The sequence below is a fragment of the Cololabis saira genome, chromosome 19, assembly GCF_033807715.1.
Source record: "Cololabis saira isolate AMF1-May2022 chromosome 19, fColSai1.1, whole genome shotgun sequence".
NCBI classification, from domain to species: Eukaryota; Metazoa; Chordata; class Actinopteri; order Beloniformes; family Belonidae; genus Cololabis; species Cololabis saira.
The window spans coordinates 9,934,127-9,960,286 of NC_084605.1; the positions used below are offsets into that span (position 1 = coordinate 9,934,127).

Here is a 26,160-nt window from a genome sequence, read left to right on the forward strand (position 1 = left end):
ATGTCCCTAAAGACATAAATATGTAGTTATTTCCAGCATGACGACATCTAGCTGGATATAAGAGGCTCTTTACTAACGAAGCAGTCATTCTAGTCTAGCTGCCCTAAAAGAGGCTAGAAGTTGCAAAAGGACGTCATCACCTAATTTGCATAATTTTACAATTAGTATTTTATTTTAGTGGATGCTGAAGAACAGAGGAATAATGTCATGGAAGATAGAAAAGGGAGTCAAAAATATGTTAAGAACTACAAATTAACTTTCTTTTTAATTACAATTTTATCCCTCTTCTACCGTGCGTGACGAGCCATTGAATAATAATTAGGGCCCGAGCACTGTAAGTGCGAAGGCCCCATTGTATCTATAGGAATTTTTTTCCTTGTTTTTTTTTTTTCCTTCTTCCGACGAAAGGAGGGCCTTTTTGCCCCCCTAAACGTGCCCCAAAAGTCACCAAATTTTGCACACAAGCCAGGCCTGCCGAAAGATTTTATATTTCATGGTTTACATTAATGGGCGTGGCAAAATGGCTCAACAGCGCCCCCTAGAAAACTTTGTGCCTCAAGCCCCACAATACGGTTTGACGTACATGCACGAAAAAATCGGGTACACACCTGTATCATGGGACAACTTAAAGAAAAGTCTCTTGGCGCCATGGCCTAAACAGAACAGGAAGTCGGCCATTTTGAATTAATCGTTTAATTATGGCGCAATTTATGCCATGTCTTCAGCCGCTTCTTCGCCCGAACCGTAACGTGCACCCAGGTGTGTTATACATCAAAATGTGCATCTAGATCCTGCGACGATGCGCATTACTTTTCTCAGTCAAAAGCGTTACCGTGGCGATGATAGATGCCAAAAAGCGTGCCAAACTCACTCAAAAAAATGCATCAATGCATGTACTATAATTGTAGTCTGGTTATACTTTATAGTATATATTTCGCCCAATATTATAAAATGTCACAGTGTAAAATGTATTAGAGTAAGACTTAATAATAATAATAATTAAAGCTGCAAGCAGCGATGAACGGGCCCTCGCACTCACGGCCACCGCCCCCCATAAGCATATCAGAAATGACACCACCCACAACTTCCTATGTCAAACCATTCAAAAGTTATAGCAGAAAAAAGGGACAACCAATCAGAAGAAGGGGCGGGGCTAATTCAGGCCAATGAAGGTCAAGGACTCCATAAAGAATCTGATGACACCACCCACGACTCTCTATGTCAAACCATTCCAAAGTTATAGCAGAAAATCGGGACAACCAATCAGAAGAAGGGGCGGGGCTAATTAAGGCTAACGAAGCTTAAGGACTCATTACAGAGTCCCATGACACCACCCACGACTTCCTATGTCAAACCATTCAAAAGTTATGGCAGAGAAAAGTATTCTAGGGGGCGCTGTTGAGCCGTTAGGCCACGCCCATGAATGCAAACCATGAAATATCAAATTTATCGCCAAGTCTGTCTTGCATGTAAAATTTGGTGACTTTTGGAGAACTATCAAATATGGACCAATCAGATTTCAAAATGGCCGACTTCCTGTTCGGTTTCAGCCATGGCTCCAAGAGACTTTTCTTTAAGTTGTGCCATGCTACACGTGTGTAGCGATTTTCGTGCATGTACGTCAAACCGTATCGTGGGGCTTGAGGCACAAAGTTTTCCGGGGGGCGCTGTTCAGCCATTTTGCCACGCCCATTAATGCAAACCATGAAATATCAAATTTATTGCCAGGCCCTGCTTGCATGCCAAATTTGGTGCCTTTTGGGGAACTATCAAATATGGACCAATCAGATGAAGGGGGGGCACGCTTGTTGGCGTCTAGCGTCGCCACGGTAACACTTTTGAAAGAGAAAAGTAATGCGCGTAGTCGCAGGATAGAGATGCACATTTTGATGTATAACACATCTGGGTTCATGATACGGTTGGGGCCGTATTAATTCTCGAAGGAATGGCATATATTGCTCCAAAATTACGTGATTCATTCAGAATGTTCAAAATGTCCGACTTCCTGTTCGGTTTCGACCATGGTGCCAAGAGACTTTTCTGTAAGTTGCGACATGATACAGGTGTGTACCGACTTTCGTTCATGTACGTCAAACCGTATTATGGGGCTTGAGGCGCAAAGTTTTTTCTGTCTGAACCAATCAGATGAAGGGTGGGCGCGCTTTTTGGCGTCTAGCGTCGCCACGGTAACGCTTTTGAGAGAGAAAAGTAATGCGTGGTGTCGGAGGATGGAGACACACATTTTGATGTATAACACACCTGGGTGCTTGTTACGGTTCGGGCCGTATTAACTGCCGAAGGAATGGCATAAATTTCGCCAAAATGACACGACTAATTCAAAATGGCCGACATCCTGTTCGGTTTTGGGCATGACGCCAAGAGACTTTTCTTTAAGTTACGTCATGATACAGGCATGTACTGATTTTCGTGCATGTACGTCAAACCGTATCGTGGGGCTTGAGTCACAAAGTTTTCAAGGGGGCGCTGTTGAGCCATTTTGCCACGCCCATTAATGCAAACCATTAAATATCAAATTTTTCGCCAGGCCTGGCTTGGGTGCAAAATTTGGTGACTTTTTGGGCACGTTTAGGGGGGCAAAAAGGCCCTCCTTTCGTCAGAAAAATAATAAGAATAATAATAACTAGAAAATTTCATGAAATTTTGATATGGGCATGCCCTACCGCCCATTCGACCCCTCTTGCTGCTTTGGTTTGGGGCTGTAGTGGTTGTGTTTGGGGTGGTTCTATGTCAATTTGAGGTGTTTACGGTTGTATTGCATTCATTCCTGTGCTCCCAATAGTTAAAAATGGGGCGCGCTTTTTGGCGTCTAGCGCCCCCCACGGTGACACTTTTGACTGAAAAAAGTAATGCCCATCGAGGCAACATGGAGACGCATCTAACGATGTATGCCATGCATGGGTGCACGTTGCGGTTCAGGCTACATGATAGACAATGACAATGGATAGTTTTTTTTTCACCGTGGTAAAAAACCCCATCCGAATGAATGGGGCCATTTGGCCTGGATTTTGACATAAAATTTTCTTAAATCCCAGCTTCATGAAATTTGAATATGTTGAAGTCCACAGCGTGCCGAGTCGGGGAACATTTGTACGATGTCTCTACGATAATCTGTCGCCTAGCAAAAAGCGTCCAAAGTCAAATGGAAATTAAAAAAAAAAATGAAAGGTCAGTATGGCAAAAACTTTAATAATTGGCATAAGGAGCTTGTACAGCCCGTTAGTGCCAATCGGGCCGAGTGTTTGAAAGTTTGAACGATGTCTCTACGATAAAGTTCGACCGAGCAATAAGTGTCTGAATTTTTGCCTTTTTTTTTGCTTCATGGCATCTAGCGTTGCCACGGTAACACTTTTGACTGAGGAAAGTAATGCCCATCGAGGCACGATGGAGACGCATCCAACGATATATGCCATGCATGGGTGCACATTCCGGTTCGGGCAGCATTAACAGATTGTTTATTCACATGGTCCCCCATACAAATGCATTGGTTTTTGTTGCCATGGTAACAAGCCCCATAGGATAGAATGGGACAATTTGGCTTTAATATCTCAAAAGCTGTAAACGACAGCGTAATGAGACCTCAGTATGTTGTAGTCCACATGAAGCTGAGTCTTTTAACGTTGGAACCAAGTCCCTGCGATACCACGTTGCCGCGCAACAAGCATCCGAAGTTACGTTAGCATCAAAATGAACAATGTGGAATATCTCAAAAACCGTAATAGCAAGCATGACAAGACTAAAATATGTTGCAGTAGAAAGCGTCCCGGGTTGGTCAATGTTGTAATGATGTCTGTACGATAAACCGTTGCCTAGCAACAAGTGTCCAAAATAAAAGTGATTTTTTTTTTAAATTGAAAGTTAAATATCGCAAAAACCGTAATAACTAGCATGATGAAGTTGTATGGTCCTTTAAAGACTATCAGGCCGAGTGTTTCAAAGTTTGAACGATGTCTCTACGATAAAGTTCGGCCGAGTGATAAGCGCGGGAATTTTCGCCTTTTTTTTTGCTTTTTGGCAACTAGCGTTGCCACGGTAACCCCTATTACGGAGAAAAGTAATGCCCATCGAATCACGATGGAGACGCATCCAACGATGTATGCCATGCATGGGCGCACGTTGCGGTTCGGGCCGTATTAACGGACGAAAAAAAGTGCGGAATAAGAATAATAATAATAATAAAGAAAAGGGAAACCTTTTCTGGGTACTAATTTACGCCTTCATTTTCATGTTTTTCCTAATTTTTTCGGCCGTCTTTTACTTTTTGGGGATTTTTTTTTCCCACATCAGTGCGGGGTCATGCTGTACACCCGCTGGTGCGCAGTGGGACTTTTGCGACTTTAGCATGCTAGCAGCATTGCCCTTTGGGCCATTCTGGACGATTGCAATATGGTCATGCCACTACTTGGCATGCCCATAATAATAAAAAAAATACAAATAATTCCTACAGATACAATAGGGCCTTCGCACTGAAGGTGCTCGGGCCCTAATGATGTACAGCAATGACAACTGTAGGCTACTACATGTATTAATTGGGCAAACGGATGCATAATAATAATAGTACATGCAGACTAAAATTAGACTATGACTATAGCTGTGTTCTCTTTCTCAAATGTGTGTCCCCCCACCTATCATATTGTATGCATTTTAATAGAAAGAAGTTTGTGCAATAATTACACAAATGACTCCCATCAGGATATATTAATAATTCACCTTAAGTTAGCAGAGGAAAGACAGTTTCAAATCCTTTCGTGTATATTTATATATACCCACATATGAAAAGCAACATAGAAGTAATGCATAAAGAATTAACATTACGGCATGATATGCAATATCAACAGTTTATTTGAAACACATTAAGATTGTCATTTACTTTTACATTTGAGGCATTTGTTCTTTTTCTACTCCTCTACATGGGCTTGCTGAAGCGTGGACTGCTGCGTACAGTCAAACCACGCCCATATGACTGAAACACCTGTAGTAAAGGGACTCCCGTGGGACGATGTCTCGTAACTGGTTGTGTCCCGTTCCTTCCCTTCCCAGGCCAAGAAGAGTCCGTACGCCTTCCTGTGGGACATGGCGGTGCTGGAGTACGCGGCGCTGACGGACGACGACTGCACCATCGCCGTGTCGGGGAACGGCATGAGCAGCAAGGGCTACGGCATCGCCATGCAGCACGGCAGCCCCTACAGAGACCTCTTCTCCCAGAAGTGAGTGGCCCAAACCGCTCAGTTCCTACACCCCAACCTTAGAGAGAGATCAGCCCAGCTGGAAATCTTTCATCCTACTGAAGAACACGAGGCTTTAAGATGAATGCAGCTTGTAAATGTCGGCGTATGTTCGACTTTTTACTCCCAACTGGATCTCAACTAGGGCTGTTCGATTAATCGTAATCGCGATTATGTAATTAGAACGATGTTAAAACGTGAAAATCGTAAAATCGATTTTTCACTTTTTTTTTTTTTTCTTTTAACCTTGTCTGCACACATATTAATGATTGATACCATATTAATGATTGATGGAATTACCTCTCAATACCTGCGACAAGTGCCCCATGGGAGAGGCTCTTTAGTGTAGGAGGGGGCGTTGTAACATGCCACCGGGTAGACCGGCTCGTGTTCCTTGCAAAAAACTTTCAAATGTGAATAGCAAATGTAATGACTGACATTACACACCTCTACCTCCTTCATGGGTTGCATTATTATTTAGCATGCAAAGACCCAGTTTAGTTTAATTAGAAAATGTCTTGTTTTATTTAATTGGAAATATAACTTACTGTATGTTTGCAAGTGCTGATTTGCTGATTTTTTTTTTTTCAGAGATAAAACTTTATATTTTATTATATCTTTTAAAACTTTTTTTCAACTTATTTTACAGAGTTTTGCACTTTATTCATTCATTTTTGGTTTAATAAGAGCAAAGTTTGCACTTAAAGCCCAATGGGGCAAATGTTCAATAAAAAAACAGCATATTTGAAATCATTTCTTTGCCTTTTGTCAATTCACAAAATAATCTTAATCGAAAATCAGATTTTGAGAGAAAAAAATTGAGATTTTATTTTTGGGCAAAATCGAACCATCAAACCATCAAAAAACTCTCGTATAACAAATATCGGCACCCGTCTCGTACAGAAGAGCAGTTAGCCTGGAGAACGAGACGTGGAGTTTGTACTGAACAACAAATGTTTGCGTGGCGCCGCTCTGAGGTCTCAGCTGTCGCCGGTACGAACCGGGATTTCAGATGTTTTTGATTTTGAAGTAGATGAGGAGTTAATGATGAAGGTTGCTTCCTTTGACATTGAGTCTTCATTATCTTCATGTAAATCCTGGGATGTGAGGGGGGACTGCAGACTGCTTTTAAAAGCATGCTAACAAGGAACACGGCGACAGCGGGATGCAGCGATGGCACAGTCGCAGGTGCTGGAAGCTGCTGGAGATCAGAAACACCTCCGGCAGGAAGCTCGCTGTTCAATCAATAACCACGCTGAAGTCAATTAAGCTCACATGAAAAGAACTCGCGTTAAGTAACGGCGTAGCGAAGCAGATGGGATTATTCACGGTGTGTGTAAACACAAGGGCGTGGGCTAATTACTCTTGACTGAAAAAGTCTGAAATTGTGAGGAAGCACTCTCGTCTCTCGTCTGTCTGGGATGAAGCCGGCGAGCCGCGAAGCGAAGCCTCGTCTGCCCTCAGACACAAATTGATCCCAGTGAGAGGTTAAAATCACAGAGATGATTTAGTAAATCCTGCATTATTGCATCTTGAATCAACAGCGAGACCATCACAAAAGAGCGAGAACTTTCCCATTCGTCTCGTATTGATCAGCTCCCACGGTGAAGGCGAGACTGCTGAATGCAGGGCGCTGCCGTGTTGTTTTATGATTTGCTAATAGCTTTTACAGAATATCGCATTGTATTTTAAGTGTTAAGAGAACCCCCCCCATTGATGGAACATAGTGCAGAGAAAACGGCCATTTTCACCTGTTTCAAGTAGCTTTTCACTTAAAATAAGTAGAAAAATCTGCCAGTGGAACAAGATTGTTTTGCTTGTAATGAGAAGATAAATCTTGTTCCACTGGCAGATTTTTCTACTTATTTCAAGTGAAAATTTACTTGAAACAGGTGAAAATGGTCAAATAACAAGTTATTTTTCTGGTGATGACTCTTGTTTTAAGTGTAATGAGATTTTTTGACTAAAAACTAGAAATAAGACAAATATTCCTGGTAAGATTTTGAGTTTTTGCAGTGAGCTAGACTGCATTTGAAAAAGTTCCAATTTTCTTGACCACACAGATAAGCTACATAGACTTCTGTGATGAGTATTTGCTGGACGTGTTGATTGATACTCTAGTTAAGTTCTGTGACTCGTAACCTTGCCATACCTTAACTTCCACTGAATTAACGCCACTGACAGTGTTCCACATAAAACTGGTCCGAGGTCAGTAAACACAACAACATTCATACGTAAGGCGCCCCGCCATTTTTTGTGAAAATTGAAGAGCCGTATACGGTAAGAGAGTAGAAATAAGTGTGGACACTTGTTTACCTGCCTTCAGTAAAAACACCAGCGTAGTTGGTGCTGTGATGAAGCGATTAGAGCGATGTTGCAGGCCCGAGGCTCTCGACTGGGGAGCACCGGATTAGACACATAACTGCAAAAATCTGGCAATTAATGAAACAAACCACCTCTAGATGGAGGTGACTTGGCTGAATAAGGAAGCTCGCCCTGGTCACGACAACATCCATCATCACAGCGCGTGTTTAAGCCATCTGGACAGCCAAAGACGGGTGTGTGCGGAGAAAGCAGCGCCGCTCCTCAGGCATTAATGGTCCAGAGTTGATGTCAGCCATTGCCTCGCTGGTGTGGATTCTCAGCGGGGTTGCTGATGTGCTCACAACCCCCCACGGCCCTCGCTGACCTTGAAAGGTGTGTTGACGTAAACCAACTAGGGAAGTCGATGCAACGAAATGCCGCAGAAACTAAAAGTTAGTGATTTTGACCAGAAATGTTGAGTGAAAGATTATATTTGTGTAAATTCTTCCCCTATGATTTGGTGTGCGGAATGAGAATCAGCAGGTTTCAGAGTCCCAGCTGATGTGAAGTCTGGTTAGAAGGACATCTATTATCCTCCAGCTGTGAGCTGGAGGCACGAGGAAGTGTTTGATGCATGCTGCAGACACACAGCAGCTAGATACATCACCGGCAGGAGAGGAAAAGCTCACGGAGAGCGATGGGGCGGTCGGAGCGGTAATAGAGATCTCAGCTGCACCGCCGCTGCCGCTGCTTGGTTTTGAAGGGAAACGGGTTCTCTGAGCTGTTTCTGCTCGTCTGGTGTCTGCGTGGGAGGAATGCCCCGGGCTCATGACATCTCCACACTGGAAGTGTCATTTACACCTCCTCCGGTCCTGTCATCCTGCACCCTCCGCTCACACTCGCATCGCAACATAATCCACTTTCTCCTTAAAGCTTTGAGGCGATCCGCTCTGCGAATGCAGATAAGATAATACAGTTAAGCATTTAGAGAGCAGACAAACTAGCCCCACGACCGTTGTTGACATTTGGGAAATTCTCAAAATATTGGAAAAAAAAATACTAATAATGAGCTAAGTCAAAGCACAAGGTCATGACTAGGGATGGGCGGTATGGACTAAAAAATGTATCACGATAATTTCTGGCATTTATCCCGATAACGATAAAAATGACGATAAAAAAATACCAATTCAACTCCACCTTTGTAACTATAAATCTATCACCACATTCAGTCTTTGGAGCCCCAAATCACTGCTCTAAAAGATACTAAATGCTACTAAACTACACCAATTAAATTGAATTGATAAAATCTTTCTTTCTTTCTTTCTTTCTTCCTCTCTTCTTTCTTTCTTTCTTTCTTTCTTTCTTTCTTTCTTTCTTTCTTTCTTTCTTTCTTTCTTTCTTTCTTTCTTTCTTTCTTTCTTTCTTTCTTTCTTTCTTTCTTTCTTTCTTTCTTTCTTTCAGGCTCATATCTTTCTTTCTTGCTCATTTCCTTCTTTCTTTCTTGCTCATTTCCTTCCTTCCTTCCTTCCTTCCTTCCTTCCTTCCTTCCTTCCTTCCTTCCTTCCTTCCTTCCTTCCTTCCTTCCTTCCTTCCTTCCTTCCTTCCTTCCTTCCTTCCTTCCTTCCTTCCTTCCTTCACGTACGTTGTGCGTGGATTTAACACAGAACTATAAATCAGTTTTACACAAAAACGTCATCAACGGGAATTTATGGTTTTTACCGCGAGATGACAAATTCTTATCGTGGGGAATTTTTTTGACGGTTTATCGTGAACGGTAAAATATCGCCCATTCCTAGTCATGACCAATAAATGAAGATTAATCTGAGGTACAAGTGCCTGCAAAAGTACTTCAAACTTACATAGTATGACAACTCAATTGTCAGATTCGTTTCCTCCTCGAGAATAAAAGTCGTTAGCATCGCAGTCTAAAGAAAAAAGGAAAAGCACACAAATATTTATCTTTTCAAGGAGCGTATTAAATATTCTTCATAGGCATTTACTGTATATTCCCTTAAATTGGAATATACTTGTAACAATGGTTTTAGGAAACGTACGCCATGGTACCAGGGCCATTACTCAACACCTGGTACACCAAGCCCACAATAAGGGTCCTTGGTCATTCCTACTTAAAAACACAACTTCAAATCTCGATAAATCAACTGCATCCCCACGTTAACGTTTTTACATCTGTGCACCTTTAATACTATGTGATTTTTATAAAAGCCAGCACAGGAGAAGTGTGATTGAGCTGCAGAGTTCCGGGCTCAGGTCCCTGTGGAACTGATACTCAGGTCTCACCGATTAGTGAGATACAAACACTGAAACTATTTTAAAAGGGTTGAACCATTTTGGATTGGCAATTTAATTTCCTAACTATTTTTGTCCGACAAGAATATTTACGTTTTTTAAATACCTGACATGTTTCGACGATTCCTTTCGCCTTCATCAGAGTCAACTCTGATGAACTTTATTAAATTCTTGCAATCTCTAAAAAAAAGACTTGTTGAAAAGAGTTTGTTCTACTGGAGACATTTAGGCCCTGTCCCAATACTACCACTACTCCTAGTTTTCTTCACTACCCTTAAATTGTGCGCGTTCCCGTGAGGGTAGTGGTGTCCCAATTCCTCTTTTCACCTAGGTGGAGTGGGGAAAACGAGTGTAGTGGCTATGAATCTGTCCTTACGGATCGAGTGTTTTCAGATGCACACTAGTTTAACTAGTGCCAGAAAAATTTCCCAGAATGCTTTTCGTCGTCATTTGCGGACTAAATTAAAAAAAAAAAAACATGGCGGACATTTCTTATTTTTTAGTGAATAAAATCAATATTTTGATTTAGATTGTGCATAAAAATGCATTTTGATTACATTTCTAGTGAGAAATATATATTTTACTTTCATAATATTCACTCAGTGAATGTACATAATCACTCGTTTGCCCGTTGTGGCGAAGATCACGCCAGAATAAAGGGATTTATGGTTCCGCGTTACACCAACGCAGAGCCTACGGCGTAGGTTACGCGGCGACGCGCGCCGTACGCCGTACCCTACGCCGTAGGCTCTGCGTTGGTGTAACGCGGAACCATAAATCAGCTCCGGAGCCGGCAAACAGAAATCTCAACATTTTCGGAGCAGGCGTAGCTACAACTGTTAGATTTCATCTATTAAACCAACATTTATCTTCCTAAATGATTTATTTCAGCCAGCGGTAATTCTCCACAGAGCTGCAGGTTTCTCCCCGGGACGACGGCGCAGCGCGATCACGTCTGTACGTGAGCTGCTGCTGCTTCTCCGAGCCGGCGGTTCTTATCATAGCCGAAAACATCGGGTCAAATTTCTTAACAGGCGTTATTTGGATAAACTGAGCCCAGGTTGGGGATCTTAACGGTTTGGCTCTCAGCTTCCTGATTTTAGGGGTGGTGCTGAAAGTAGGGGTAGTGGTAGTGAGGGAGGGCTAGTGGTAGAAAGTAGGGGGTGTATTGGGATTGGGCCTAAGAAGCAGAACTGACTCACTGAGTTTCCTGCTGTGGTTTTCCTTTTAGGATTCAAACTTCTTGTAGAAATGAGTCATCAAACCTGTCACTCCCCTACAGCATTACTGGTTTGATCCCTGACGTCCGCTCCCACACCTCCTAAAATAAATCTGGCACAATTTATGGCTGCGTTGCACAGGTTTATGGCTGCCGTTTTGTTGCAGCCATAAACCTCAGCAAAGGCAACCAACTTGCCTATTGAGGCATTACGTTAGTTTTGATTTCCTTAAGAACTGAGGCAATTATATGTAACCGTGATGGAAAACATGAAAAGAGCATTTATTAACCCCAAACTACAATTGAAATAATAAACGGGCCTGACAACTGCCAGCAGTACAACAATATTGCACATGAATTTGGTTTACTCCTCTGCAGTGACAGTCAGCACAACCCGCAGGCTGCCCATGACTCCACTGTATTTAGAGCTTAACGAGATGTTTGCAGCGTTAACAGTGATGAAGAACACACTCCCACACACACACACACACACACACACACACACACACACACACACACACACACACACACAGCTTGTTGCAGTAAAACTCCATCATCTGTGGTTTCCTCCGCAATGAGCTTCTAGTAGCTGTCAGAGCTCCAGGAAAGAGCAGCTGCAGGTCCTGGGCAGAGTTTGAGGGATTAGTCGCTGTTTACCATCCAACATTTACACGCATCTGTCAGGAAATGCTAAAGTACTATTAGAGCATCTTATGAGTCTCACATTCCCATCTTCAGTTCATCAGCAACAGTGAACACAGCGGACATCACGGCAGAGGCGATCAAGTGACTGGACAACATTGTAAGACCTGATCTCAGCACATACAGTATATGGGCACCCACTGACCTGAAAACTACTAAATGTAGCACTTTAAACCAGGGGTTAATTTGTGCCGGATCCTGCCGGAACAAGATCCGGCACCTCTCGATTTTGGCCTCCCTGCGATCCGGGACTTATTTGGGCAGATCCGGCACCTCTCGTATATATATAAAACAATAATAATATAACAAAGTTTTTTTTAATGTATAAAAAATAATAATATGCATAAATTCATTTACAGAACAAATCCCAAGCGTTTCATGTTGTTTATAAAGATTTAACGTCATTTGAAAGAGGAGATTTGTTGATGCAATTAAAAGATGGGCCAGCAAACCACGCCCCTGACAAAAAAACTTTGGAAATTTGCTGGATCTGGGGAGCAAGCAGCGAGCAACGCAAACATGTCAAAAAGACAGCTGAATTTACTGTATTTTTTCAAAAAGAAGGAAGAGTTGCATGATTCTTCAAAACGAATCAGAAAAGCAACAAGCGGCGATGAGTGCAGCTGCAGCACAATCAGTGTGGTCCTTGCGCTGCGGAGCACATACACATGAATGGATTTGTGTCGGTTGATGTGGATTATGTTCTCACTACAAATAAAAAAACGGGCTGAAGCCCCCCAAATTTGATCTCAGCCCCCCCAAAATTAAGAGGATATTTTTCCCTTTCCAACGATACCAATATTGTGTTTGTACAATTTAAAACTGCGTTATTTTGGGGTTGATGCAGCCGCATCTCTCTGCCTGCAGTCACTGTGTCCAGCAATGTCCCGCCCACAGCACCATCTGATTGGTTACACACAGAGACAGGCACGGGAAACAGCCAATCAGCGGTGAAGGCTGTGCATGCTCTGTGCTCACACAAACAGAGGAGCGGAGAATATTAGTTATTAATTATTTACTTATTAATATTAGTTTAGCCGGGTAGAGAAGCTCCGGAGCTATGTTTCCAAGGTAAGTTAAGGCAGCAGACACCCTATTATTGTTATTCTAGCTTTTCAAAGTGCACCAGATTGATGCATTTAAATGCATTATGCTCAAAAAATTTCCCGGGTACTCCCTCGATGTTCCGGGACCTCTTCATGGACAAATTAAGCACTGCTTTAAACCACATAAGACATTGTCATGACACTTGGTACTTTTCAATAAGGTTCATTCACGCAGGCTCCTTCTTGCACTAGTTTTTCAGTGTTTTGCAAGCAACAGTATTTATATTATTCAGTGTAAATGCACCCAACAATACCAACTAGTGTCTCCCAACCTGGGGTCCTCCCCCCCCTGGGGGGGCGCCAGAGATCTCTGGGGGGGCGCGAAACTTTGTCTGCTTTGAAATTATGCAGTTGTAAAAATTATATTTGCGAATGAGTCATTCATAACACATTTTTAGGAATAATTTATGAATGTCTTTGAATATTTTTTGTGTTTCTTACACAGGAAATTATTCCATTCCTTATTATTATATCATTACTCAACATTTAATCTACTCCGACAGGTTGTTAAAGGAAAAATGTTAAAAAATGTTGGTCTCATATTAAAAGAGACATTTTTCAGAAATATTTTTATGTCCTTTTATGTCCTTTTGTGTGTGTTTTATACATTGGTGACATTGGAGAAAAACAAAGTCATATGTATACAGAGTAAACCGAAGAGAAATTTATCAAAAAAACATAATTAATGTTCATTTTTGGTCTATTTTGACTATTTTGGTGCTATTACGTACGGGTCGGGGGGCCTGGCTGGTCTTAGACATAAGTAGGGGGGAAACAAGGAAAACAGGTTGGGAACCACTGAACTAGAGCATTCTTATATGGCTGGGATGGATCACTGATATCTATCTCGTTGGAGATGGCTAAAACGGAAGCGTGCCTGAAGACTCACAACTGGCTAGAAATCCTGTACTGTTTTACTGTACATACTAACGTAGTTTCATACTTTCGTGTAGGACAGTTATGAAAACTAGTCTTGCTCCCAGGGAGATTAGGCCTACGGCGGTTGGTAGAAACAGGCCATGCCTACTCTACCATCGGTCTGGTTGCTAGTGGACTGGAAACCAGACCTTAGTACTTCAGCCAACAAGACATTATTTAGAGCAGGGGTGTCAAATGTGCGGCCCGAGAGAGATTTTCATGCGGCCCGCGAGAAGTTTCCAACGCAAAAAAACGAAATGTTAATTTACTAAAAAGGAAGGCATAAATAATTGCCATGAATCGCAGCATATCCGATAATATATTTCTTCTACAAATCCATCGTTATTCCACAAATAGAGCAGTTTTCGACATTTTTTTAGTTTTCTAGAATGCATTTGCCGATTTTATTTCTTGTTTTCGCAGGAAAAATATCACTGCTAAAAAAGATGATAGAAGATATTTATTCGGAGAATTTCAGTTTTGAATACGAGGATAGTGACAAAGTAAAACAGTTAAAAAAGAAGTGCTGACTTTTTCGGCACATTGGCGTAAATATCCAATTTTTAAAAATAAATACACTTAATTGTAGGAAGGAAGGAAGGAAGGGAGAAAAGAAGGAAGGAAGGAAGGAAGGAAGGAAGGAAGGAAGGAAGGAAGGAAGGAGAGAGCAGGAGGAAAGAAGGAAGGGAAAGAAGGAAGGAAGGAAGGAAGGAAGGAAGGGAGAAAAGAAGGAAGGAAGGAAGGAAGGAAGGAAGGAAGGAAGGAAGGAAGGAAGGAAGGAAGGAAGGAAGGGAGAAAAGAAGGAAGGAAGGAAGGAAGGAAGGAAGGAAGGAAGGAAGGAAGGAAGGAAGGGAGAAAAGAAGGAAGGAAGGAAGGAAGGAAGGAAGGAAGGAAGGAAGGAAGGAAGGAAGGAAGGAAGGAAGGAAGGAAGGAAGGAAGGAAGGAAGGGAAAAAAGAAGGAAGAAAGGAAGGAAGGAAGGAAGGAAGGGTGAAAAGAAGGAAGGAAGGAAGGAAGGAAGGGTGAAAAGAAGGAAGGAAGGAAGGAAGGAGAGAGCAGGAGGGAAGGAAGGAACAGGAGAATTAGGTCATTTTGACCCAAAGACAGTACAAGGGTTAAGTGGCAAAATCTGACATTTTCAACAAGACCTCAAACCAGTTTTATGTGGGACACTGAGCTCAGAAATCTCTCAAAATGTTTCAATGACTTTGGTCCGCTTGACCGATGGTCGGATCGTCCAGCTGACACATTAAAGTCGATCCTCGCTTGGATATGGGTCAGACATCGTTAGATAACTAATTATCTATTGTCTAGTCCATGTCACCTTACTGTTATTAGACGTCAACGTCAGGTTTTTAGTGTAAACCCAATTTTCTAATCTGTATCTTAATCCAGTTACTGTATAATCCAACCTCACACTAACTTCAGGTGTCTGTTATCACTGGAAACGATGAACCAATCAGAGAACAGGATGTAGTACGACTCTTACCTCCTCCACTTTTTATTGGTAGATTTGTGGAAGACGAATGATTTAAAATGTGTATTTTTCTGTTTTAGTTAAAATGAATTATTTTATAGATTTTATAATGAGTTATTGTGAACGAGTTGAATAAAGTCTGACTTACCTGATGGTTTTTCTTTTGCTTTATATACATTTTATTGTGCGCCTTATGTATGAAAATAGACCCGCTCATGGATATTGTGCCTTATAATACGGACCGCCTAATGGTCCGGAAAATACAGTACTCAAATGCATTCTTTCATAATGAGTCACAGTGTAAACAAAACGCCATATTGCCAACATTACCCTAATGTTACATACCTAGCTCAATCCAACAACGTATGTCTTCCTGCACTGGCTTTTCAAGCAATGAAGAAGAACTGGGTTTTTGTTTCTAAAAACACAAGTGATAAGGTGGTTTATGGGTGTTAATTTTTGTGAGAAATGGTAAATATTTGCGATGCTGCTATCGAAAGGCAAGGCAAGTTTATTTATATAGCACAATTCAACACAAGGTAATTCAAAGTGCTTTAAATTGACATTAAAAGCGGCAAGACATAATTAGACAGTAAATAACAAATAAGATGAAATAAAATTATGAGAAAAGAAGGTAAAGGTAAAAGTCTAGTTTGCACACCTACAGATGACCAGCAACACCTGGCTGCACTATAGAAGCTATGATTGATTGATTGTTTTCCAGCTGACATATTTACCACTACGATCAGATTCAAAAGAGGGTTATGACATGCAGACATTCATTACGTTAATCGTCACTGTGGACGCTGCCACGCCTCTTAACTCGGGGCTAATCTTTCTCAAATGTGTTGTCGGTCAAGATCCACAAACTCTCCTTTCATTTCAAAAGCACGTGTGGAGTCACGTCATCACCCACCTTTCTCATCTCTGATCGAGAAGGCTGCATGTGTAGAAAAAGTCGAGGCCCTGCTGTGTGGTTGATTCAGCCTGGAGGGAGAAAAACAACAACCCAATCAAGCCGTCGTTCCCAAAAACGTTGAATCCACCAGCGTTTAGTTTCTGTGACTGAAACTGCAGCTGAGAATGATGCACCACGATTCCTTTCACATGACAGTCAAGTCATTGATAATAGAGATGTTCTGATACAATCCCAATACTCGGGCTATAGGTATTAGCCGATACTTTACTTACCGTAAAACTTCAAATAATGGCTGAGTCCCAATTATCGGCCGGGTGTAGCAAAATATGTTTTATATAAAACGCCCGTCCCAAATAAACGCCGGGTCAAACATTGTAATTCTGGTTGTCAAAAAAATATTCTATCATATGCAAATATAACCTAAACACAAACACATAACTTTGAATGAACTGAAAAGTGTGATTATTATTTAATTTTAGAGGGACCTCACTGATGACGTGTTGTGAAGTTGAGCGGTTTGTGTATCAAAGAGAAAAGCATTCAGCACCATGGACAGCAACACGGCTTCTCACAAGAAAATTATGTTCAATTTAAGATAAATGTAGTTCAATATGCAAAGCAAAATAGTGGAGAAGCAGCGGCCAGAGAATTCGGCGTGGACAGCAAAAGAGTGAGAAAATACATAAAACCAAACTCTAAGACGTAGCTACGGAAAACAGCAAGCGTGTGAGGTTGCATGTAGGGAGAAAAAAGCTGGAGGCTAAAGTCGTAGTTGGATACTTCCCAGTCTGCGTTAGCGCATCGTTCATCCACCCGTTTTTGGATGACGCGACACACAATTAATAAAGGCAGGTCCCAAATAAACGCCTGTTGATTTGAGCGATTTAAGCAAATAAATGCCTGGGCCTTTATTTGGTGGTTTATGGTAAGATATAAAGGCATCATATTAAGATACACATGAGGTCCAAATATCCGTTGTAAACCTGATTCTCTGGACCTCATAGCCGACATGAAACATGATCTCCAGATGTCCAACTTTCCACGTCATCTAAAACACTGAATTTAAAGGTATTGTGACATAATTTTTAACATGCTTTTAACACTATTAAAAGTCTTGGCCAACATCCCTCAAATGTGTCTAAAAGAGTGTAACAAGAAAAACTTCACTCTAGTACTCTTTTCCTGGCTTTTTATGACAGTGTTTTTTTGCGCCGTGATAAATGCTTCCTTTCCCCCCTTTCCTGTCAATCATTGCTCCGCTCCTCCTCCAAACCTCCTCCTCCTCCAGCCATACGCTCACAGCGGCGTCGGAGAGCTGAGAGCGACAGGCGAAGCATGCACGGAAAAGCAGGAGGGCGAACCACAGCAAACAATCATAAAAATAAAGGCATGCAAGCAGCACTGTCCCCTTATCTTAAGTCCAGTCAGTGGCCGCGGGTCTTCTTAGCAGTTTTCCTCCGGTGATTAGAACAAAAGAGGCTCTAAACAGCTCCGTGTTAAGCCTCATTTATGGTTCCGCGTTAAATCGACGCAGAGCCTACGCCGTAGGGTTCAGCGTACGGTGCGCGTCGCCGCGTAACCCTACGCCGTAGTCTCTGCGTCGGTGTAACGCGGAACCATAAATCAGCCTTTATGGTGCGCTGGAGAGGAGAGGAGACAGGGAGCTGGGTGGAGGGGGCGGTGATTTAGCGGATCGTTACGTAACGATCCGCCACCAAACCACATGCGCCGTTTTTGCATAGTTATGCGGAAAATCCCAGAAAGCACACAATACACTGAATGTTAAAAGTTTGTTGTTTTTTGGGTGTAATTGATGTCAAGACACCCAACAAAACACAAAAAATCAAGAAAAATGTGTTTTTCATGTCACAATACCTTTAAGGGTATTGTGGGTAATTTCTGTCATTCGTGAAAAGCAAATTGCAGTCTTATCTTTTGATGAGTCCTTAATAAGGTCCGCCATGTTTTCACTAAACACCATGAGTATGAAACCCAGGGCTGGAGGCCGAACCTCTCTGGAGACGCATACATGATCCCAAACACCCACAGAGTCGACAACAGAAGTCCTGACCCTGGTTGAAACTAGTAAACTGTAAAGTGGTTTTCTTTACAGATCCCGCCATGTTGGTGCCTTCCATGTCCTGCTAATGGAAACGCGGATACAACGACCAATCCACAGTTTGGCCTTGTCCCAACACACCCACTTCCCCTACTTTTCATCCCTACCCCTACATTTTTGCGCGTTCCCGTGAGGGTAGTGGTGTCCCAATTCTCTTTTCACCTAAGGGGAGTGCTGAAAACGAGGGGTAGTGGATATGAATCTAGCCCTTCACAGCTAGGGATTTCGGATGCACCCTAGTTGATCGAGGGCCAGAAAAATTTCCCAGAATGCTTTTCGTCGTCATTTGCGGACTGAATCAAAAAAAAAACATGGCGGACATTTCTTATTTTTTAGTGAATAAAATCAATATTTTGATTTAGATTCTGCATAAAAATGCATTTTGATTACATTTCTAGCGAGAAATATATATTTTACTTTCATAATATTCACTCAGTGAATGTACATAATCACTCCTTTGCCCGTTGCGAAGCCTTTTTCAAACCTAGCCAGAATAAAGGCTGATTTATGGTTCCGCGTTACACCAACGCAGAGCCTACGGCGTAGGTTACGCACGCCGTACGCCGTACCCTACGCCGTAGGCTCTGCGTCGATTTAAGGCGGAATCATAAATCAGCTCCCGAGCCGGCAGGCAGAAATCTCAAAATTTTCGGAGCAAATTTCTTAACAGGCGTAGCTACAACTGTTAGATTTCATCTATTAAACCAACATTTATCTTCCTAAATGATTTATTTCAGCCAGCGGTAATTCTCCACAGAGCTGCAGGTTTCTCCCCGGGACAACAGCGCAGGGCGATCACGTCTGTACGTGAGCTGCTGCTGCTCCGGGCCGGCGGCTCTTATCATCGCCGAAAACATCGGGTCAAATTTCTTACCAGGCGTTATTTGGATAAACTGAGCCCAGGTTGGGGATCTTAACGGTTACTTTTACTCATTTCACTAATATGCCACTTTAAAACTTAATAAAGTGGCATATTAACAGCGCTACAGCTGAAATTAAAACAGCTTTTGGCTCTCAGCTTCCTGATTTTAGGGGTGGTGCTGAAAGTAGGAGTAGTGGGAGTATTGGGACAGGGCCCTGGGAAGATTTCAAGTGCCCTAAAATCTGTGGCTTCTTTTTTTAGGGCTAGTGGTAGAAAGTAAGGGGTGTATTGGGATTGGCCCTTTCTGTGACTCACCTGTGTGACCGGCTTTGTCCTCCAGGATCCTGGAGCTGCAGGAGAAAGGGGACCTGGACATCATGAAGCAGAAGTGGTGGCCCCGCACGGGCCGCTGCGACCTCCGGAGCCACACGGGCGCCCACCCCGACGGCCGCTCCCTCAAGCTGCACAGCTTCGCCGGCATCTTCTGCATCCTGGCCGCCGGCCTGCTGCTGGCCTGCCTGGTGGCCGGGCTGGAGGCGTGGTGGAACAGCAACCGCTGCCGCCAGGAGCAGCCCAAAGAGGTGACCGAGCATAGGGCCCGGCGGACGGGCCAGCGGGGGGAGGACACTGCCACACTCTACTTTAAGGATCCAGCCGCTGACGCGAGCCCCGACTTAGTAGAGCTCCAGTACACCCAGCTGTAGCGAGGCGTAGGGAGGGGAGCTAGCGTAGGTGGATGTGCTCTGTGCCTCATCAGCCACCCACTGAAATCAAATTTGGTCTCCTTCTGTTATTAAACCCCCTGCATTTTTTTCTTTTCGATTCCATCCCTCCCTTCCCTCACCTCTTCCTGAGCTTTGAGACGCCAGAGATCATCTGTGTTTGTATCACACACAGCATACACCCCCTCGCCCATCACGTCCACTAACACGCTCAAAAACGCCAGCTTCTACTTTTATTTTGTGGCCTCACGGGCCAGCGGTGTGGCGTTATCACAGCGAGTCAGGATCTGGCTCTGAACACGACCTGCATGTTTCCCAACAACCCCCCACTCCCCGTGCACCGTGGACCTTAACGCTTCATTCCCGCCGCCATTCAAGTGCCTGGTATTGAGTTACTGTTATACACTGATTTCATACCGCAAAGGTAGTCATTTCCTGCAGCCGAAGGAGCTGAAAAGTAGGAATGGGTGATTTTACCGTTCACGATATACCGTCAAAAAAATTCCCCACGGTAAGAATTTGTATCTCACGGTAAAAACGATAAATTCCTGTTTATGACGTTTTTGTGTAAAGCTAAAGAAAGGAAGAAAGAAAGAAAGAAAGAAAGAAAGAAAGAAAGAAAGAAAGAAAGAAAGAAAGAAAGAAAGAAAGAAAGAAAGAAAGAAAGAAAGAAAGAAAGAAAGAAAGAAAGAAAGAAAGAAAGAAAGAAAGAAAGAAAGAAAGAAATGAAAGAAAGAAAGAAAGAAAGAAATGAGCCTGAAAGAAAGAAAGAAAGAAAGAAAGAAAGAAAGAAAGAAAGAAATGAGCCTGAAAGAAAGAAAGAAAGAAAGAAAGAAAGAAAGAAAGAAAGAAATGAGCCTGAAAGAAAGAAAGAAAGAAAGAAAGAAAGAAAGAAAGAAAGAAAGAAAGAAAGAAAGAAAGAAAGAAAGAAAGAAAGAAAGAAAGAAAGAAAGAAAGAAAGAAATGAGCCTGGAAGAAAGAAAGAAAGAAAGAAAGAAAGAAAGAAAGAAAGAAAGAAAGAAAGAAAGAAAGAAAGAAAGAAAGAAAGAAAGAAAGAAAGAAAGAAAGAAATGAGCCTGAAAGAAAGAAAGAAAGAAAGAAAGAAAGAAATGAGCCTGAAAGAAAGAAAGAAAGAAAGAAAGAAAGAAAGAAAGAAAGAAAGAAATGAGCCTGAAAGAAAGAAAGAAAGAAAGAAAGAAAGAAAGAAAGAAAGAAAGAAAGAAAGAAAGAAAGAAAGAAAGAAAGAAAGAAAGAAAGAAAGAAAGAAAGAAAGAAATGAAATTTTTTTATCGTCATTTTTATCGTTATCGGGATAAATGCCAGAAATTATCGTGATAAATTTTTTAGTCCATACCGCCCATCTCTACTGAAAAGAGATGAAAATTAGCAGGATGGTGAGGGATAACCGTGTCAAATCCTGTTGGACACTTGTCATTTCACTGGGAGATGTCCAGAGGAAGAAAACCTGTGATTAAACCTTAAACTGCGGCTCCACCTGAGCACAGATACAACAGTCAGTTCAAATTATTCCTCATCACTCTCTTTCCTACCCCGGCTAACACTTTCATCTTTGCAAGGTCCAGACAGAATAGTCAACGTGCTGCTTCCGTGAAAACCGACAGTTTGACCGTAAACTAAAACTGGAATTGTTGTGAAATAAGTTCAATCTAATTTACACGATTGGGGAACTTCAGCTTCTAGAGCAGCGGTCGGCAACCTAAAATGTTGAAAGAGCCATATTGGACCAAAAACACCGAAAACAAATATGTCTGGAGCCGCAAAAAATGAAAAGTCTTGTATCAGCCTTAGAATGAAGACAACACATGCTGCATGTTTCTATATTAGTTAGAACTGGGGGAAGATTTTTTTTTTCATTATGCCCTTTGAGAAAAAAGTCGAAATGTTGAGAAAAAAGACGAAATGTCAAGATTAATGTTGAAGTACAATCTCAAGAAAAAAGTCGAAATGTTGAGAAAAAAGTAGAAATGCCGAGAAAAAAGTCAAAATTTTGAGAAAAAAGTCTAAATGTTGAGGAAAAAAATCGAAATGTCAAGATTAATGTTGAAGTACAATCTCGAGAAAAAAGTCGAAATGTTGAGAAAAAAGTCAACATTTTGAGAAAAACGTTAAAAATGTTGAGAAAAAAGTCAACATTTTGAGAAAAAAGTCGAAATGTTGAGAAAAAAGTCAACATTTTGAGAAAAAAGTCAAAATGTTGAGGAAAAAAGTCAACATTTTGAGAAAAACGTTAAAAATGTTGAGAAAAAAGTCGAAATGTTGAGAAAAAAGTCGAAATGCAGAGAAAAAAGTCAAAATTTTGAGAAAAAAGTCGAAATGTTGAGGAAAAAAATCGAAATGTCAAGATTAATGTTGAAGTACATTCTCGAGAAAAAAGTCGAAATGTTGAGAAAAAAAGTCAACATTTTGAGAAAAACGTTAAAAATGTTGAGAAAAAAGTCGAAATGTTGAGAAAAAAGTCGAAATGCCGAGAAAAAAGTCGAAATGTTGAGAAAAAAGTCGAAATGCCGAGAAAAAAGTCAAAATTTTGAGAAAAAAGACGAAATGTTGAGGAAAAAAATCAAAATGTCAAGATTAATGTTGAAGTACAATCTCGAGAAAAAAGTCGAAATGTTGAGAAAAAAAGTCAACATTTTGAGAAAAAAGTCGAAATGTTGAGGAAAAAAGTCAACATTTTGAGAAAAACGTTAAAAATGTTGAGAAAAAAGTCGAAATGTTGAGAAAAAAGTCAACATTTTGAGAAAAAAGTCGAAATGTCGAGAAAAAAGTCAAAATGTCGAGATTAAAAAAGAAAGGAAAAAGAAGAAGAAAAGAGAAAAAAAAGGGAAACAAAAGAAAAAAAGGAAGAAAAAAAGGTCAAACCTTTTTGAAAAAGCTCCAGGAGCCACCAGGGCGGCGCTAAAGAGCCGCATGCGGCTCTAGAGCCGCGGGTTGCTGACCCCTGAGCTAGAGAAACTACAAGTCCACAATCCTCGCAGGAGTTTAGTCCGTCCGTCTGTCAAGTCTTTATGAAACTCGCATAACACATTCAATTAGGGTTAATTGGGGAATAAAGCAGCATCTATTTTGCTCACATTCACAGGCTTAGATTCAACATTCTCTCTTCTCTTCCAACAAGAATAAACGCAAAAAGTAATTAAATCTACAATTAGCTTCAGCAAATGCTTTTTAGGCGGCAGCAAACTGATAATGACAACCTGAAAATTAGCTGAGCAGCACAACTTCTGGAATGAAGACTGCACGTGCGTCTGGCACGCTGTAATCACGGCAGATTTCTCATTTCACAGATATCACTGAACAATGCCAGTTAAGCTCTTTTTGTAGGCAAACGCCGCTCCTCTTTAATCTGATGGCAGCTCAACGTGTCGTGTCTGAATCAGCAACCCTGAAGCCGTCCTGCAACATTTGGATGCTGCATTAGACAAGATTACACAATCCTCTTTTCAGAGACAGAGATACCAACTGGTGAAGAAAAGCACCATTTTCAGCCGATTCCAACCTAGGAGGCTTGACGCGTTGCTGTCATGTGACACGTTGTTCAGTCCAGGTCCTCAGGACCGCCTGCTCTGCACCGTGTACAAGCTTGTCAATGACCCACTGCTACTGTTTCAGGCAGGGAAACATCTCAAATATACAGAGCTGGGGGTCCCGGGGCCTGGACTGATGTGGCCCGGCCAACCGTACCGTTTTACAGCCATTTCTACTAGGGCTGGGCGATATGGACCAAAAGTCATATCTCAATATTTTCTAGCTGAATGGCGATACTCGATATATATCGATATTTTTTCCGTGACATAATTGGGGTTTCCCCCAAAGCATTATAGCATAGCATCTCTGTTAGCATCTCTGTTAGCTTCATTTTTTTCTGAGGCAAACCCTTAAAAAAACAGTCAGTTTTAATACAAAGCCTCGTGCCAAATGTCACACAGGTTCCTTTATTAACAGAGGTCTGCACAATATCAAAATGTATAAAACAAATGAAATAAAAATAAACTGCCTGCATATATAGAATAAAAATGTTTCTTGAATAAAATAAAACAAATATCCCTTTCCTGCGTAACAATTAAATTAAAATACACTGTGCAATTAATACAATGTAGACAGTAACAGGCAGACTTTTCCACTGAGGTCGACAGTTGTACAAATAACAAAACATTTGTGCAAATCTCAAATAAAACATTCAAGTCAATTTATCACAAAATAAGCTATATCAAAATCATAAAAAAAAAAAATGTTTAAATCGATATAAACGATATTGTCTTGTACCATATCGTGTTTGAAAATATATCGATATATATTAAAATCTCGATATATCGCCCAGCCCTATTTGTACTGTTTTTGGTAGCGGAGTGGAAACTATTGGCCACTTTTAGCTGCAGCATCAGAAAAAAGTTTAAAAAGACGTGTAAACATGATGTTGATTTTCCCGTCCTGTGCGTATTATCTGATTTGTAGTTACTGAGTCCAAGTTACTGACAAAATGATCATTACGAATTCAAAAAGCCAAATCTTTTCTGAGGCAAACCCTTAAAAAAAACAGTCAGTTTTAATACAAAGCCTCGTGCCAAATGTCACACAGGTTCCTTTATTAACAGAGGTCTGCACAATATCAAAATGTATAAAACAAATGAAATAAAAATAAACTGCCTGCATATATAGAATAAAAATGCTTCTTGAATAAAATAAAACAAATATCCCTTTCCTGCATAACAATTAAATTAAAATACACTGTGCTATTAATACAATGTAGACAGTAACAACTAGTGATGCACCGAAATGAAAATTTGTGGCCGAAACCGAAACCGAAAATAATAATAAACACTTGGCCGAATACCGAACAATACCGAACATGGTTCTTCGCAGTTTTTCATTTATTTTGCCAATTTTTTCACCATTGCATAAATCAAATACATTTGATTTAGGCATGCTTTTCAAAGAAAAAAATCTTTTACAAAATTACAAGGTAGAAAATATTTATTGAACATAAAAAATTTTAATTTTTTTTAATTTCCCAGCATTATGTTGTTTCCTGGTGAATGTTAGGTAAAATTCTTATGGGGTTAGTTTTTGGTTGGCCAACGATATATGTAGTGCGCAACGTTACGGGACGGAGCGACCAGTCTATTTCCTTATTTTACAACGCCGTTATTAATTGTTCGTTTTTTTTCCCCACTTATTCCACCGAACACCGAAAGTGTTTTTTTGCCATTTTTGGCCGAACAATTTCGGTTACCGAACAATCGGTGCATCACTAGTAACAGGCAGACCTTTCCACTAAGGTTGACAGTTGTGCAAATAACAAAACATTTGTGCAAATCTCAAATAAAACATTCAAGTCAATTTGTCACAAAATAAGCTATATCAAAATCATAAAAAAAAAAATTATTATTATTTTTTTTTAAATCGATATAAACAATATTGTCTCGTACCATATCGCGTTTGAAAATATATCGATATATATTAAAATCTCGATATATCGCCCAGCCCTAATTTCTACGGATACAGAACGTACCAAACCAGTTACAACACATGGGTGGGGGCACTATTCAAGATGGCAGAGCTGCTAATAACACCTTGAATAAATCAGTCTTTATCCGTGAAACCACCAGTCAACAGCTTCCCTACTGCAACCATGATGGACGTCTTTAGTTGAGTCTGGTTGTCGCACTGCTGATTGGTTGTGTGTCTGTCCAGGGGCCGTTTTTAGGGTCAGGGTCCCCAGAAACAATGCAAATGCAGAGGAATGGCATCGAAGAGGAAATAAATAAGGATTGTTGGCCAGACGGAGATTGAAAACGACTGTCCTTCACTTTTGTGGACATGTCCTAATCGAGTTATCGATGCTGGGCACCTCATGTTTGAGCAGGGCTTTAGTTGGACCTTGTGAAGCCTTCTGCTGTTTAAACTAATGTAATGATCGAGCAGCCTGCTCGTGTTTCAGCGCGGGGGAATAAATCAGCTGCTAAGCCTTGTTCACACTGTACTGTATTAGCGTAATTTAATCTGCGTCGTCTGTATATACTGCCAAGTGACAATAAAAGTCATTTCAGGACACTTTACAGAGAAGGTAAATAAATTCAGTGCTGTCCAATTAAAAACAGTCCAATCATTCACTACAAATTATATTCATGTATTACAGTTTCTTTTATAAAGGTCAAAGGAATCAACAGATTACATGAAATCTTTAAATCATTTGTCCGCGATCATGCTTGAGGTGATGAGGAAGAGCTAGAACAGGGATCAGCA

The 26,160-nt window shown here is 41.2% G+C and overlaps 1 protein-coding gene across 1 annotated transcript in view; it reads left to right on the forward strand.

Annotated features, from left to right (window-relative positions):
• The window catches only part of grid1b (glutamate receptor, ionotropic, delta 1b), a 430,666-nt gene that overhangs the window by 389,379 nt on the left and 15,127 nt on the right, over window positions 1-26,160 (forward strand). The window contains 2 exon segments of the mRNA XM_061709214.1: window positions 5,059-5,225; window positions 19,515-19,755. Of these exon segments, the coding sequence (XP_061565198.1) occupies window positions 5,059-5,225; window positions 19,515-19,755 (408 nt within the window).